General features: G+C 40.2%; 1 protein-coding gene across 1 annotated transcript in view; it reads right to left on the reverse strand.

The window, feature by feature from the left end:
* Window positions 1-5,793: 5,793 nt before the first annotated feature.
* The window catches only part of TSHZ3 (teashirt zinc finger homeobox 3), a 139,547-nt gene continuing 127,138 nt past the window's right edge, over window positions 5,794-18,202 (reverse strand). The window contains exon 3 of the mRNA XM_069216788.1: window positions 5,794-10,461. Coding sequence (XP_069072889.1) covers window positions 7,286-10,461 — 3,176 coding nt within the window. The 3' untranslated portion in view covers window positions 5,794-7,285. The remainder of the gene's footprint in view (window positions 10,462-18,202) is intronic.

Genomic DNA, 18,202 nt, shown 5'->3' on the forward strand with positions numbered 1-18,202 from the left:
CACAATTGAAAGACGCATCCCTCGCGTGCGCTGGGTGTTGCTTAGCAACGTGCTCCGCGTTGTTTATCACACGCGGAGCTATCTCTGTCGCCTGGTTCCCTGGTTACCAAGGGCGTGTTACTTTATCGAGCGGTGCTGAACGCGACCCCTGACAGAAGACTATTACCGTTACTTGCAACAAGAACGTGTTACATTGTTGCTGCCACATTTGCTTCTTCTTCAGTACCACGTGTCTAACTTAACGCACTTGTCATGTTTCTTCAAGGATTCTACTAATTTTTGCTCCTTACTTTCCATGTTTCTGCTTTTGGAAAGGCCATTACTTGCATAATTTACAATATTGATTATTGTTTTACAGTTCTTGGAACATTCTATATTTTATAACAACATCTGTACATTTATTATTCGCTTTTTTTTTGCATCTGGGAGAGATAAGATGCAATTTGAACCACCTGCCAACAAAGGGGATCCACCCATACCATGGGCCTAGGTGGAAGGAAAATTTTTTTACATATGTATGGGCTGTAGATGAGGATGGAATGTCACAAGAAAGGAAGAAAAATATATTGCTGCATTGTCTGGGATCGGAAGGTCAAATGGTTTTTAGGACCTTGCTGCAAGCATCTATACAGGATGAGGAGTTTGATGTATTTAAGGATGTGCTAATTAAACTTGAGAACAGATTTAAATCCACAACGAGCATTGCTTTGAACAGGTTCAAATTTTACTCTAGGACTCAACAAGTGAAGGAAACTTTTGATGAGTTTCTCACAGCACTGAGAAGCTTGTCTGTGCATTGCAACTTTGGACCTATCACAGATGAGATGATTAGGGATCAAATCATTGTTCATGTCAGGAGCAGGAGGATTCAGGAACAGTTGTGGGATATGGGAGATCCGAAATTGCAAGATGTGATTAATACCACCAAAGCTTTGGAACAATCTGAGAAATGGATGAAATCTGTCCAGGAATCGTCAAAGGACAAGAACTCTATCCATGATGTAGTAGGAGCTGTGGGGGGTAATGCTTCGGGTAGTAATGCTCCTCCCAAGTCTGTTGTATGGAATAAGAGGGAAGACAAAAATGTGAAAAATGATCGTTTATCTTGCTATCGTTGTGGGAGTCAGAATCATCTGACAAACTCCCAGCAGTGTCCAGCCATAGGTAAAGAATGTAAGGAGTGTGGCAAAGTAGGACATTTTGCTAGGGTGTTAGGAGATTGAGGAGCAACAATAAGGGAAAAGTTTCATATGTAAACTATGATGGAGAAAAGGGTGTTGTATTATCACTTAAAAACAATGGGGACTGCAATGGTTCAGTGAGACAACCCAAGTGTTTGGTACTTATTGAGGGTCAGGAGCTTGTGGTTATTGCTGACTCAGGGTCACCCTGGACCATTATTACTACTGATTACTTTAAAAAGAAGTTCAAAGATGTGTGGAGGATGTCAGATTTGGTTTTTCCTGATATCATTGCAGAAGGTTTTGATGGAACGGCTATTGATATCAAAGGCTATGTAGGTACTGAAATTGAGTTTAAGGGTAGGTTGGCTAATATTAAATTGTATGTGGCTGAAAAATTGGTCAATTTCCTAGGTTGGGGGGACTAAGCCAAGTTGGGTATTATTCTCAATCCCAGAGCTTGTGAGCCAGTGCTGATGATTGAAGAGAGTAATGAGATGGATGCTTTTGTGTTAAAATTCCCACAAGTATTTACAAATGTGTTGGGGAAATTGAAGAATTATAGCCACAAAATCAAACTTAAAAGTGGTGCAAGGCCGGTTATACAAAAGTTGAGGAATGTTCCAATTGGTGTGTGTGATGAGTTGAAGACATTTTTAGTGGAAATGGTCAAGTATGATGTTATTGAGGAAATAGAGCCCTCTGAGTTGGTTTCTCCCATTGTCTTAGCTCGTAAATCAGACTAGTCTTTAAGATTGTGTGTTGACCTCAGGGCACTCAATGCGAACATCATTGCCAATTGTCATCCATTGCCTAATATTAATGAGGTCGTTAGTATGTTGGATGGTGCGAAAATCTTCTCTACATTGGATTTGAGGTCTGCGTACCATCAGAGTGAGCTTACTGAGGATTCCAGGCATCTCACTGCTTTCATCACACTGCAGGGGCTGTTCCAGTTCAAACATATGCCATTTGGTCACGCCTCTGTGGCATCTGTGTTCCAGAGAGCTATGTTCATACTTTTTAAAGAAATGGTCACTTTTGTAAAGTGTTTTCAGGATGATGTTTTGGTTTCCTCAAAGAATGTAGAGGAACACAAAGATCATATATTAAGAGTGTGTGAAGTTCTCGGCAAGAATGGACTAAAGCTAAAAATTATGAAATGTCAATTTTTTGACAAATCTGTGGAGTATTTGGGACACACTATTTCAAGTGAGGGTGTGATACCCAAGCGTTCTCTTGTTGATGGTATTGTTAAGGCTCCAGCCCCAGATAGTCGTGATAAATTGTTATCGTTCACAGGCTTGTGTGAGTATTACAGCAAGTTCATAGAGAATTTTTTCACCAAAATGGAACCTCTGAGGGAACTGACAAGGAAGGGAGTGGAGTACAATTGGTCTGAAAGACAGATGAATGCTTTTGAAACTATTAAGAGAGAAATTGCCGATGCCCCTACTCTCAGACCTTTCAATGTTAAAGCACAGTGCATTGTTACTGTTGATGCGTGTATGTATGGTGTTGGGGTGAGCTGTCTCAGAAGTGTGGTAAGGACATCTGGAATGTTAGTTTTGCTTCTCACACTCTGTCTGATGCTGAAAGGAGGTATGCTGTCATTGAAAAGGAGTTGTTAGCATGCGTGTGGGCTATTGAACACTTTAGAAATTATATTTGGGGGTCACGTTTTGTGCTTCAAACGGACCACAAACCTCTGGTTGGTATTCTGTCACCTGGTGGTGGGTGGAATGCCACTGCTCGCATTGCGAGGTTGGTATCAAGGTTGCAAGAATATTCTTTCCAGATCGAATATGTACAAGGAAGGAGGAATTCAGTGGCTGATTGTCTTTCGCGTCTTCCTCAAAGTGAATCTGGTAGTGTGAGTGATCATGTGTCATTAGAAATGGATGTGGTTTCTGTGGTGTCTGACTTTATGTCGGAGGAATTCAAGATGGTGGAAGAGAGACAGTGGCTAGAATGTGATCTGGTGGATGAAGTGTTGCAAAAGGTCAGAGAGTATGTGAGGTGTGGGTGGCCGAGTAGACATAAGGTGGATGGGGAGATTGCACCTTTCTTTAGTGTAAGAGAGGAATTGGAGGTGGTAGATATTCTTGTGTTCAAAAAAGGGAAATGTGTTCCTCCAAAAGGGATGCAGTTGATTATTCTAAAGATTGCGCATGGAGGTTGTCCTGGCATGTCTTCTAAGAAGAGGTTGATAAGGACTTGTTTTTGGTGGCCGGGCATGGATAAGTTGGCGGAAAGGACAGTCAGAGAGTGCAGTGTGTGCGTCAATGCAGAGAAGATGTTGAGGACGGTACCAGCTCCTTTGAGTCCGATGCCGTGGCCTGATTCTCCTTGGCAGAAGCTTGGTTTTGATATTTCAGGGCCATTTTATTTTTTACCTGCTGAGGCTCTGTATGCCTTGGTTTTGATTGATTACCATTCAAAGTGGCCTGAGGTGAAAATGGTGTCCCAGGTCACATCTAATGCCATCATAGAATTTTTTCAAGGAGGTGTTTGCAAGGGTAGTTTTTCCAGAAACAGTGGTGTCTGATAATGGTGTGCAGCTAGTATCTAAAGAGATGCAAAGTTTCTTTAGGTATAGCAATATCAAGCATGTCACAACCTCACTGTATGAACCGCAAAGTAATGGATTGGTTGAGAGATTCAACCGTGTTTTGAAAGATAGTGTTTGTTGGGCAAGAGGTTTTGGAGGTCTTTGGAAAGAAAAGTTAAGAGAAAAGTTGTGGTTTTATCGTATTTCTCCTCAGAGTACTACTGAAGTAAGCCTTTACAGTTTGTTGAGGGGAAGGAATCCCATGTCAAAACTCTGTCTGTGGTGGTTTAAGAAGAAGCAAAATAAAGAATTTGAGAATGTGACTATAGAGGAGGTTGAGGACAGAGTGGGAATGAAGCAACAGAAGTATAAAAAAGTGTATGATGAGAAGTGGAATGTGAAGGAGCCGTGTTTTGTTTTAGGAGATTGGGTCAGAATAAGGAAACCTGGGCTGGTGAGAAAAGGTATGTCTAAATTTGGTAAGGCCATGAGGGTTGTGAAGGTGTTCAAAACGTCTGTTGTAGCTCAAGATGGCAGAGTGTGGGGTGTAAATAGGTTGGCTAAATGCGAACCTGGGTATGTTGGTACTCCCATTGAGGATTTTGATGAGGACAGTTGGGATTCTGGGTCTGTGATGAGTGAGAGGAAGGAAGTGCCTAGAGATGAAGATGTGGTGGATGGTGTGGATGGTGAGGTGAGAGGTACTAGTGATGATAATTTTGGAGATGGGGTTGGGTAAGAGAGTGTAGAGAATGTACGGAGAGAGGACTCTATTGCCTCCTGGGTCAAATCTGAGGCCCGGCCGAGGTATCTTTCCTCAAAGTTGAAAGGGTTTGTGTAGTCTATAGTTTATTTTCTGTGTTTGATAGTCGATTTTACTGTGAATGCTGTGACAATATTTTATAATCATTGTATATAATGTATATTATTTGTTTCTTGTGTTTAAGGGGGGAAATGTGTTGTATTCTTCTGCGGGATTCTTATCTTTAGAATTGTTGGGTCGCCTAGGGGATGTTGTTGGAACATGGAATGTAGGGAACTTTGGAATGTGGGAAGAGTCAGTTGTTGCTGAAGGAGCCTCTTGGCTGGCAGCTCTGCGCTGTTTCTAATAAGCTACAGCTATATGTCATCCACTTGGTCAGAACGACAGGATGTTCAACCGACGATGGGATCCAAATCAAATTTTACAGTTTCAAAGTCACTAGCTCTGGCATTTAGGCCATATTATTTCCCCTTCCTTCTTTCCACTCATTTCAGAATATTGCTGTCCCTAGAAGCCTCCACCACATTCCACAGCACTCCACTGCAGGCTTCTGTCTTACAGCGCCTGAAGCTCTTCTCCAGGACACATCATGGCATGGTTGCTCTCAAAAAAATGTCAGGAACTCTTTTAACTGGAGTCTCTAGAATTCCCCTATTCCGAACCAGGGATCCATGGGCTGTGGATTAATAAGGTCTTGCCTGTACTTTTTAACCAGAAGCACCATTTTGTCATACATATAGCAGCACGATAAAGCATATTTCTAGAGGAACGCAGGTGTGTCTCATATACATAAGTTTTATGTTCCTGTAGGTTTTGGGGCCATATCCTTTTCAATTGCAAGCATATGTATTGAGAATATTGTCCTTGTAGAAATCTTTTTTAACCTTGTTGTGTTCCTTCGTGTGCAAGCACAAGCCAGACTATACATCAGCGAGTGTATTTTAGGAGGGTTATTGGTATACATTTATGATTATACGAACCACTTTATTGATTTGCCAAACAGGTTACTGGTAGCTTTCTGAACGCTATTAGTAGACCTCGCTAAAGGGTGTTACAAAACATCCATCTTTGCAGGGGAAACGTTGTTAATGCGTGCACCAAGCAACTGCATCCCTGGTCTTGAAATTCTAAAGTTCACTCAAAATCAAGAGATTCCGGAGCTGCTTTTGAGTGCCAGCACCTGGCAGATGAAGTAAACCTACCAAGCATCAGTCATAACCACAGAGCACGCAATTTAATTTTAATGTGCTCGTTAGACCCAGCACATTCAGACAGAAGTGTGAACCCAAGACAAAATTATAGCAAAATGACAATTTTTAATGCTGCTGTAGAAAAAAAGGTTATTTGAAGAATCATATAATGGTGCTTCATTGTCAACAACAAAACAGGACACAGAGTGCAATTCAGTGTCTGTGCTGTTTACATGCCAATATTTTATACACAGATTCTCATACGGTGTCAGCTGTCAGTTACTTCAGCAAATTAACATCCAAAAAATGTGCTGGTAACCACGGGTTACCTTTCATATGCCTAAAGATAAAGCTGCAGTATGGAATCCTGGGAGAATAATTAGGCAAACATAACAGAAAGTTACAGTTCAACTAAAAAGGCATTCTACAATAGTAAATAACAACCGAGCAAACTTAGTAAAATGGATTATATCACAGAATGCCTCATAACTTTTATGCAAAGTTTCATTTTACAAATATTTTTAAAGGATTTATCGAAGGAAATACAGTACAAGTTTTTGCAAATGTTTTAACCCTTTGAGCACTGAGTTTATTTTGAACAACTGTCTGTTTATAAATACCTTTAAACGTATTGTTTGTGCAAAACAGTTATGATGCATGCCAAGGATTCACTCGGCCCAAGGCGTGTGTCAGTCATGTTTTTTTTTAAAAAACAACATTAAAATGATGCTAATAAATATGTATAATTTAAACATGAACCTCTTTCAATATAGATGTATTGCAAAACAATCATACTTTCTTTAAGAATAATATTTTTTAATAGTTTATAAAGGTTATCTGTCGCACATTCGGAATAATTTACAGTGTTTTAATGTCATAAAAACAAATTCGACCAAAAAATGTACAGCTTACATAGGCACAGTTTATGTCTAGAGTAAATCTGCAAAACAAAAGACGACTGATAAAAATGATGGAGACAAAATGTCTGATATATCAATCACAATTTTAGAAGCGGTTTTCAACTCTATACATTATATACATTTATGCTGTGAGTGAAAGTAAAACAAAATGTTTGAAATTATAGAAATTAAAACCCCTGCACACCTGCCTAATCAGAGGTTCAGCTAAACTGGTAAACATCGTCATTTTCTTTTAAAAACTTGTTTGATACAATGTACCAAATAAACAAAAGAAGTGCTTCAGAGTACTCAGAGGGCTAAAGTTTAAAGGCTCAGAAACGCCAGCACACGTAGGTCATTAAAAAAGTGCACTGGAATTAATTAGAAATTGTTTAATAAAACCGCTCGTCAATGCATGCAGCTCGATGCATCGCAAGTGCACCGCAATTAAACCCAATGTACACAAACTTTCAAACACTTATCACTGCATCTTAACCTTCATACTTTACCAGTAACAACAGCTGAGTATGCATCTCTATTAAATACTGTACAGTTTTACAAAACAGTTCAGCCCAGAGTGACTTTCTGGAGTTAAAATAGGAACATGTGCCAAGAAATAAAAGTCAGCTTTAAGGCGTCTTTGACAGTTCTCCTCAAAGCAAATTAGAGTTTTTTTTTTTTTTAAGCAGAAGCGACCTCTGCTACTTTTCAAGCTCAGAGACGTATAGGAGATGGTCCTCTGGTGATTTCCCGTGTGTTTTGCTTAGATGGAGTTTAACTGCATGCTTGCTACCAAAAGTCCGGTTACAAAGTTTACATTGGTAGGAAATTCCAGCCTCTTCCTCGGGAGAAGAAGCCGACAGTTTTTCAGAGGGGGATTTTGTTTGTGCTATCTGATTGCTAATTTGTTCGTTTGATAATTTAGACAAGTCTCTTAACCTAAAGCCTAGATGCGATTCGAGGTGACTGATGTAAGTGGAAGGAGTCCTGATTTGAGAGGCGCAGTCATTGCAAAAGAACACCGGGTGCCCAGTGTCTAAATTTTTAAGAAACTTAGTGCCCCCTGTCCTTCTGAGTTGGTACTTCACATTGGCGAGCCAGTGACTAATTGTTGTCATAGAGAGTCCAGTGAATCTTGAGATGTGCATCCTTTCCTGCGGGCTCAAGTCTGACATTATGTACTTCCCCTCTGATGTTTGACGCAAGCTGGCGGCAAACTGGGCCTGGAGAATCAGCAAATGTTGCGGGTTCCAGTTGGACTGACGCCCCTTCCTTTTATGAGCTGGTGTAATTTCCTCTGGTTCCTCTGTTGTCGTACCATCCATGTCAGATTTCTCGGATATACTTGTAGGTGTGGAGGATTTTGACGTGTGACTCTCTGTCAGATTTTTTAGCATATCAGATATATCTGACAGGGCATTCTCGCGCAGCGGCGAGTTTGACATGAATGACATGACTGCAGATGTCTTTGCCGTTGTCACTGTGGATGAAGAGGATGCAGGCGATGTTGATGTGGATGACAAAAGCACTGAACCCAGTGAGCAGATTTTGTCACTCTTGCCTTTTGTCAAATCTATGGGTTGGTCATTGTTGACATGATAAAAATAACGGTCTATGTGGTCTGCTCTTTTAGACTGCATTGGTGGGGTTGCCAAGGCTGCTTTTTCTGCCAAACTGTTGCTCATTTTAAAAAGCATACTCATGGGGTCCATTGAGGGCAACGAGGGCTTTGCTGCTTTTCCCAGATGAATATTCATGACTGACTGTAGAGCACTTAAAGGGTTTACAAACGGCTGTTCAGGAGGGTGGTCAGTTATAATTGCTGTACTACACCCAAAGTTTGGAGCAATGGACTTGATGTGATCCGTGCCATTTTCCACAGGCAGAAGAGGGGGGCTGTCCTTGCATATCTCCCTGTGTGGAATGGGGCTATTTTGTTGGCTTTTGTAGCCTCCTTCATTGGAAATATCTGTTTTTGGTGGATCACTAATGTCGCTGCTGCAAGGTGAAGGTGTGGCTCTTTTTACTGGAGATAGTTTTCCCTCAGGTTCTTTCATTTTTTCTTCAACTTTGGCTACCTTTTCTGTCACCTTTTTAACTAATTCTTCCATTGCGTGGAAATTTGTTTTTGGCACTGGTGATGTTTGGCTGCTGGGAGGAGAAACAAGTGATGGGTTTTTGGTTGGGGACAGAACTTCACTGTTTATGTACATAGGTTTCAACGGAGCAATTTTCCCTGATGAGCCTAAAGAGAGTTTCATCATGTTAGGCAATTGATATGCAGCATGAATGCTTGGATAACCTCCCCAGCTGGGAGTGCCGTTCTGCGCTTTGTTAATAGCAGATGTTACTGTGTTCTCTAATGATTTCAAAATATCTAAACCCCCCTTTGGACTTTCTTCTAGGTCATTTTCAGTCAGATAATGATACTTTGAGGGAACGTCAAATTTGTCCTCATTTTCATTTGTTTTCTCCACTTCATTGTCATTATCATCTGTTATGTCTCTATCAATTTCTTTTTTGATTTCAATATTCAGTTTTGGTGAAACACTGGAAGGTGTGTTTGAAGGGGAAACAAATGTTGTAGCAGCTAGTGGCACTGACTGGATCTTCTCATCTATTAAAGCAGTCATGGTAGGCGTTATTGGAGCCTCTACAATTGGCTTTCCTTTTTTCAGTGCAGAATTGGTCACTTTTATAAAATGTCCTGTAACCATCATGTGGGCTGTGAGCTCTTGCAAAGTATCATGAGAACTGCCACATTCCATGCATTTCAGAATTTGGGATTTCCTTGCTTCAAAATGCCAGGCGTAACTTGCCCCATTCTGATGTCCATAGCGGTTATTTGGTGTGATGTAAGGATTTGAATTCTTCTGCTGTGATTCATTTGCATCAGAAATTGTGGCTTTTGGTGTCCCCCCAGGTGAATCTGGAGAGCTAGGAAGATCAATCTCTAAGGCTACTTTCTTTCTTGTTGCGGGGATGATTTTGGCTGTTAAAGGTGTAACCGGCTCCTTCAGAGGCACTTTTTGGTAATGTTTTGTTTTGATCATATGTACACTCAAGTCCTGAAGGGATTCAAATGAGTGACCACAATACATGCATTTCAATACTTTTTGGGCATCTTCCTTGCCTTCCATTTCTAATAAAGAGCGTTTGCGTGGCTTAGACCATCTTTTTGGGTTATTGTTATCAGTTTCATGGTTGTCATCCCGATAGTGACCTGTTTCGTTCATGTGAACTGTTAACTCTACTAATGTATCATAGGCTGCACTACAATCTTTACACCGGAATTTACTGGCACCCGTAAATATGGACCCATAGAGTTTACTGCTCTGTCTGTACAGCTGAACAGTGCTGAAAAGACTTGGCTCTGGTACGAGTCTGCTTTGAGAAACTTGTTGCAGAGTTTTTGCCATAGCACTCTGATGCCAGTCAAAGCTTCCACTTCCACAGCTACTGCTGCTGCTGCTGCTACTGCTGCTACTGGCGTTATTTTTTTCTGTTGTTGTTTGGTGTAGGTTCAAGTTCAATGTGGACCAATAGGAATTGGAGAGGAAGTTATTGTACACAGCTTTCATTTGCTCTAAACTGTCGGAGACACCTAAATCCTCCAATGGGGCATTGGCCTCCTTGATTTCCTCCTCATTTTTAATAGAGTTGCTCTCAAAGTCTGCCATGCGATCGCTTGTCTCACTCACGTGAGATTCACTGTCCATTTCCTGGCTGGAGAACTCTGCAGCCGGGGAGTCATGGCAGCTTGTAGAATCCTTTTCAGGACAGACATACTTGGCTGGAGGTTCACCATCAACATCATCAGTAGGGTCCACATCTTCATCAACAAGTGCAGCTGCTTTTAACTCGTCTGAAACATATGCTGTGAAGGGAAAGAAAGAAACAGGTATTACCAACAGGGTCTACAAAGAAACATGTAAAACATACTGCAATTTCGTTCAGCAAGCAACTACATTTATGGTTAATGTTAAACAGTGAAAACATGGTCTCTCTTTAGAAGAGAAAAAAGCTCTTCAAATATAATTTACCACCTTATTCTTCTCAAGGGGCAACAGCTTGAAATTAAAACTAAATTTGAAATTAATGAAGCACATTCATGGAGGTGGCATTCCCTTCTAAAGTAATAAATTACTTGTATCAACCTCAGAGACAGCAGTTCCTGTCTGTCAATTAATATGTCTTATGCTTCTCCTACCCCTAATGCATTTCTTAACAGACAGATTCACAATTTAAATTAAGCAACCATTTCTTACTCATTACAAGTTCGATGCTCCACTTTTAATAAACACATCTGCAAAAAATAATAATGCAACCCGGAGAAAGGAGGCAATTTACATCAATTGCCAGCAAATTAAAAGTAGTGGTTTATATTGTTTGTGTGAGTGAGGGCAAAAGATTGCAGTTACAGCATTTTTAATACCGTGCTACAGGAATGTACGTATATATATATATAAGCATATATATATAGATTCTGTATTACACACAACACACACACACACACACACATACATATATATATATATATATATATTATACAGCTTATTTAGAAAGTAGGAAAACATTGCCTTCTTTCACTGTACAAACTCCTACGGAAAGAGGCTCACTAAAGGTCAGTAAAAAAGAAGTCAATACAAAAAAATGGTATTGCAAGAAAAAAAATACTGTTGTCCACATCCAATAATAAGAATATTCACTTACACAGACCTTGCACATTATAAAAGACTAGGTGAGTTCTCTTTAGAGCTGATTGTCAGTATTCAATTATCACACATAACGAAATGTCAAACAAATATGCTATCTGCCTGCATAATGGCCATACAAATATTATCACCTACTGTAGATAACGCCATATCTGTCTTATTCAAACAATTGTATTGACTCCACTCAACCCCACCCCAAACTAGCACGCACTAGCAACAACTTATTGTCTCCACGATAAGCAATCATCAGACATTCTGTACTTTCAACATTGGAATTTGCTTCCTATTTCTCTTCCAAAATTACTTGTTAGAAAAAACGTTTGCACACTACTAACTACTCCTCTCTACCATATTACACTACTTTGATCCTCATCCACATTCTTACAGATTCTCCATATTCACTTCATCACCTACACTGCTCATCCGGTTTCTCAAATCTGACAACCCATCAGATTCTTCTACTTCAGACCCTTTTAGCTCTCAACCCAGCAATCTTCCTGGCCTAGTTTCCAAAGTATTTCTCTACTTTATATCCATACTTACTCATTCACCCATATCCAGTATGTACTATTCATGCTTTAAATTCACTGCACTTATACCATTATTAAAGAAGTATCCATATAACCGAGCACACCTAAGAACTACTGTCCAGCGTCCCAAATGTATTTCTTCTCACATATACTGGTACACCTAGTATTTAATAGAAATATCACTTGTAAAAAAAATCAAGTAAATTACTGACCCCTATTCCAGTGATTCCCAACCTTTTGACTTCTGTGGACCCCCACTTTATCATTGCTGAATCCCGTGAACCCCCACTGAATCTTAATTGGAATCCGGGGACCCCCACACTGAGTCATTACCGAAAGCTGGGGACCTAATCTGTTAATATTATTTAATTTTCTATGCAGTCGCGGACCCCCTGAGGAGGCTTCACGGACCCCCAGGGTCCCAGGACCACAGGTTGGGAACCACTGCCCTATTCAATCTGCTGTTCCTGAGCTTCACTTGACAAAAAATGCCCTCTCGCACGTAACTGATTATATCACCTCTGTATCACCAACTAACTCTTATGTTCCTGTATACTCTTTCAACTGTCCACAACGTACCCTACGATACGCCATAATGGTTCTCAGTGTCACTGCCTTAGCCCTCAATTAGTTGGCCTCATCCTTCATGTTATTGCTCGCTACCTCATTACCGATCAGAACCCCTCTCAGCTGCGTCCTGGGGCACCTCCATTTCTCCCTGTATACTTCCCTCTGAGACAAGATCTCTGCATTTGTATATGCTGATGACATACAAACCCTTTTCCCATTCCAAACTTAAAATTAGAATATTTAGGTTTTGGTTACTTTTCATGAACAAGTTGATAAAAGAATGGACAAATGTCAGGACCAATGAAATTTGTGTGATTCAGTGGCTACAACGTTTACCACGTGAATGTGTTTATACTGCTACTGTTTCATAATTTGGAGATTAAGGAATATGTCATGCAAAGCCACACAATTTGCTTGTTCATACCACATAATTGGATCCTCAACTGCTGCATAATTTTAGTAGTTCTGGCAATGTTAAAGCTTTGCTGACTTGCTTGAGGTTTCTTAAAGTTTTCCATATTGCAATGTGGCTTTTTATACCACGGCATTTTGGCAGAGCATATTGTGCAATAAAAACTCCCAAACATGGAAACAGAACAGTGTAAATCTTCCGTTTTGTTGTGACGTTATTATTTACTGTTTGTGAAAATCATTGCTTTGATAGAGTTTAAAAAAAAAGAGGTCAATATTCTCTTTACATGTATTTTACAAGTACTCTGCAAGTCTGGACAGGCAATGAACTTTTACTTAATTTTATCTAGATATTTGTTAAGGTGCTAGTGGGTGCCTCAGAGCGCTTTGTAAAGTCAGTTATGATATCCTGGCGGGTACCTCAATTTCTCCGCCACCCAACTACAAATTAGCTTGTTTCCTAGTGTCAGTGTTTCAAAATGGATGCCCTGATTACACTTCAAATGTAACATAACAGCTCACTCTCCTTACTTAGCACATTCTAACCCATGCTAATGTTGGAAGGAGTTCGCTGATTTGTTTTTGTTTGTCGGAAAGTATCCCAAGACAGCAGCCACTAAACATGCCACTGACACGCAATCCCTGCAATGGGAGCTTTGAAATGAAATCCCGTCAAATCACATCATACCCTGGGACACGGAGTTAAAAGGGCACTGTCGTTGGCCGCGTTGATAAGATGATAATAAGGAGCAGGGAGGGCACGTGCTATGGCTGCTTTCAGAGATGGGTGAACATATGCATTTTCCTGCTTTAATTCTTTGCAACATTCTTCTGCAAATTGCCAGAGAAATGTTTCGTGAGTGCAAATACCGAGTCAAACACAGAGGGAGCTTGGCGAAATTCCATCTGACACACGAAAGAAAAAAGTTAAGATTGTGCCGTTTCAGAGATTTGTCGAGTTAAATAAAATACCTTAAAATCGACATATGCTTGTGGTTCAGGAGGTGAAAACTCATGCGGAAGTAATCTGTCCCCATCAGTTTTAATACAACCACATAACATTTCTCCCAGGGAGGCTTTTACCAGACTATATTTTATTTTGCAGAAATATGACTTTAATAAAGTTTTTGCCCAACTGAATCGTGATTAATACTAATGTTATGAGTGCTGCTCACCTGCATTGTTGTCCGGCCTTGCATTACACATAATACAAATGTATCTAGCTTACATACTTGAAATGTCTAGCAATACCCAATAATATGCTGGAAAACAGACTGGTGGTACGGATCACCGTGCTGCCCTGCTGAACTAAAGCCGGCTGCAGCACCGGAAAGTGAGCTGTTGCGCGGTCTAATTTGTGTGACTTCACGCTACCCATCCTAAGGACACCTGGGGAAACTCATTCCCCTCGGAGCTCAAGCTGTGAAGTCAGCAACAGAGAGTGCCGGGGGAGAAGGCCTGCCACGCTAAACAAGCACTGAAAAAAACAAAGAAGTGCGGTGCAGAGATAAATGAGCTACGTACAGGCGCTGCCGTCGGCTTGCTGTGTCACCAAGAGGTCTTTTTCTCCCATCTAACTGACATGTTCTACATGCTAAACCGCCATTTTAACTCCTGCATAAAGCACGGGGCTGGTCTCGTCCAGCTACTGAACAGTAAAATCCAATCAGGTTTTTATTAACAATGAATATGTATGGAGCCAATTTACATCTAGCGAATCTCAATGGAGAATGCATGCGTGGATGTTGTCCGTTTTGAAATCCGGTTGGGATTTTACTATCAGGTAGCTTCACAAGGCCAGACAGCCTGATTTCTTCAGTACCATGCAAAAACCTTCTAAGTATGCTGATGTATAAAGTTAAACTCCATATACCGTAATTAACCGCTTCCCACCACAAAATAAACATAAATCCACCCTTACTAAGACTTTTTTTACAAAATATTTTGTGAGCGTACAAATGATTTCTGTTATGTAGACGAAGCAATTTGGCTTTCTTATTTCAGTGGCATAGTCACTTGGCAGTTAGACACCCCCTTCCATAACACAGATGTGCACTGTATGCAAAGAAGATGGTGGAATGAACCATCCAATCATACTTACTGAAATAATATATAATTTAATGGGAACGTGTGTGAATAGTTTGTTAATGCATGGCTGTCTGTTTTGGAAGGTGCTATTAGAAAGTTTTTGGGCCAAGATTGTGGACTACATCAGTGTGAGTATGTAGATGGGCTGTATAATGCGGTTGTTATTTCTCAGGGCATGGCAGGTATGAGGAATATGCTGAAATGATTAGTTGCATTGCTTGGACAACTAAAAGGCCTTGGTCGCATGGTGTGCATGTGACACGTTTAGTTAATTATGTTCTGTTGGTGTTTTTGGTGCAAGTCTGTTTCTGAGGAGTTTGTTGGGTCACTTTCAAGCAGAGAGTATTTGTATTGTGCTGTATACATAACTGTTTAAATGGATCCTCTAATGTGTTATGGTGTTATTGTGGGATTCAATATTTGAGAGTTGGGAATATGCAGTTTTCAATTATATGTTGACCATTGTTAACATCGCTAACAAAGTGGACACTCCTAAAAGCAAACTTGATAAAAACCATATCATAGAAATGTGCAAAATAATACCAGTAAAAATATCTGAAACCGGACTATCGAACTTCCCTCATATCAAAAGAAGAAATGTACAACATTTACCACTTAGAAAAAATAAATGGATGCTTTCTACTAAAAAAACAAAAACAAACTCAAAATGAAATAAAAAACGGGAATGTTGTTTAAAGTTCCCCAGTACTGGTGCTCATATCGTACATTTTGTACATCATGTCCTATTCCTATCTATAATAATAATAATATCTGATGAAAACAGACGAGAATCTGAAGAAATCAAGTAATAAATACGCCATTTTTATGGACATTCCTGTAGAACTAATTGGCTAGGTCGGCGTCATAATCTTTGCAACGCAGCACATCTCGATCGAAGTTGTGATATTTGTGTCAATCAAGTCATGATACCTGATCAGGAAACAGGCAGGAATAAAATCAACTCAGAGAAAAGGGGTGGGGGATACAAAAATGCCGCAGAAGAAAAAAGCCTATGTTTAAATGTTGTTCTCGACTTCAGGGGCAGTTTCCCCTTCTCCCACTGACAATCATTTTTGTCTAGCAATAGCGCAGTGGGAGCTGTGGCGCTGGGGCATAGAGGCCTAGAGTCTGAGGGGCTCAATTCACACGAAACCATATCTGTTTTTTCACCACCAAACCAGGCGAAAAGATGTCCAAATTCCTCGTCTGCATTATGGTCCATTATACCCTTTCTATGCCACTGGTGCCTTCCGGCCATTAAGTAGGTATGTTACGTTTAAAAAGAAACAGACAGAAATCGAAGGACACCTTCACAAATAAAGCCTAAACAGCCAGACAAAAACACACACTGCAAACCAAACTGTCCACTTTTGTGTATCTAGTCACACAAATTGTCCTTTTAACATGAAATCACTTGTAAATGCCTTTATTTCTGTAATATCTGCTGATTCAATTTTCTTGAGTAGATTATTGAATGGTGTCAACTAAAAGTGAAGAGATTGCAGGCACAAAACGTTAGTCATTTTGTATGTGGGAATATTCGCTCTCTAAAAGCCCCTGGTGGTTTTAACATTTACACGACCCATTCAGTAACAAGTCAAGAAGCCCGAATTCCAGCAGGTAAGCAAGCTGAATGATGGGCCACACGTAGGCAGTTATTAGTCTACACTAGCAACCTGCTTATTGCAATGCCATTTGTAGTTTTAAAAACATGACATCTTTACCCCGTGCTTGTTTTTGCACTGCACACATGACTTTTGAATGTATGCCATGTTGAGTGTTGTTTGCATGTAGCATGAAGGTTGTGCCCTCCGCTTTTAAAAACACATTGTAAGATGGAAAGATATGAAACAGAGGCAGTCTAGGTAGTCCCGAGTTTAGCTGTGCACCGGTCTACTTTGCCCCACAATTGGATTTCTCTTTCTATGGGAAAGGGTCTACAACCTGCTGCAGCTGTCAATGATCTTCCCATGAGCCTCCACTCATGAAAATGGCCGGACGCTTTGTCGCTGCTTTTCAAGACAGTAAAAAGGGAGCAATGGCTCGAAAATGAAGATCATAGAGGGGGTGCTGTTACCTAGTGCAAGTTCACTTTTATTGTCAAAATGCACTAGCACGGCCACCTACCGGTGAATTACTTTCAATGACATGGTCTGGGAGCTCTTGTTGCTGGTGCATAGACACACTACTCAACTACAAGAGTGAGGGACACAGGAGACAAATTGTGAGCAATTCTTGGGCCCTGCTTAAAGGCCAATAATTGGAACGTATTTCTCGTGACACCATGATTGTGGAAGGGCGATTGATAATACAGAAAATTACAAATATGCAAAGACAAAATAGATGTCCTACTTTTTGGCGAAGGATGTAGAAATAATCCAAAATCTTAAAAACAATATTTAATTGTCTTTGTGACTTAAGCAACAAATTTTTTGACAGAACATTTTAAAATGGTGCATACGCAGGTCATAGTCCCCAGCAATGCAACTCACAATGAATGACAAAACATGCATTAGTAAAAACTATTGTCATGCAAAGGGCCCACAATACCTGTGATGTAGCTAATTTTATAACTTAATTTATGTATTGGTGGGTATGGCACCCATTTTTGGGGACCAGAACTTATTTTTCATTATCAGATGTTGACCCTGAGAAGGAAAGTGGGAACGAATGAAGTACGTGACTGTTGTTCAGCAACAGCTATGCGCTGGCCAATTAGTAGGCAGCAAAGAAGAGTGACAATGAAGCCAACAAATGGTAGGAAATAAACAAGCACCAAGCCCTCTATTGTAAACAACTGGGAGGACATGAATGTGCCGTCCCAGGCATGCCCTAAAAATAAAATGGAAATGGGTATTCACAAGGTATTTTCCATTTACAGGTGAAAAATACTAAATCAATGGTACTTTGAACCTGACTGTGTTAATGGAATAACTCCATTGGGGGTCATATTGCCTATTTAGTACACATCTTTAAATGAGAATCATTGTAATTTTATCTTACACATCAAAACTCCTCTTTTATAAAGCTACAGAACAGTACGATATTTTTTTAGTGGCACAATGAGGAAATACTCTGGCTCTCATTATGTAGAACCCAAACACTTGAACTACCAAAAGGCCTGATGTGTTCCCAATGCACAATTACAGCCATAATGTGTTCTTTATACATAAAAACTAACAAGTAGTTTAGGAGAGTAGACACACACATAATCACCAACTGTCTGTCACTAAATACACTACAACCGACTTTTGGGTATGACGCAACTACCACAATGCAGATCTGGCCACACTACTGTGACCCC

The sequence above is a fragment of the Pleurodeles waltl genome, chromosome 12 (assembly GCF_031143425.1).
Source record: "Pleurodeles waltl isolate 20211129_DDA chromosome 12, aPleWal1.hap1.20221129, whole genome shotgun sequence".
Classification (NCBI taxonomy): Eukaryota; Metazoa; Chordata; class Amphibia; order Caudata; family Salamandridae; genus Pleurodeles; species Pleurodeles waltl.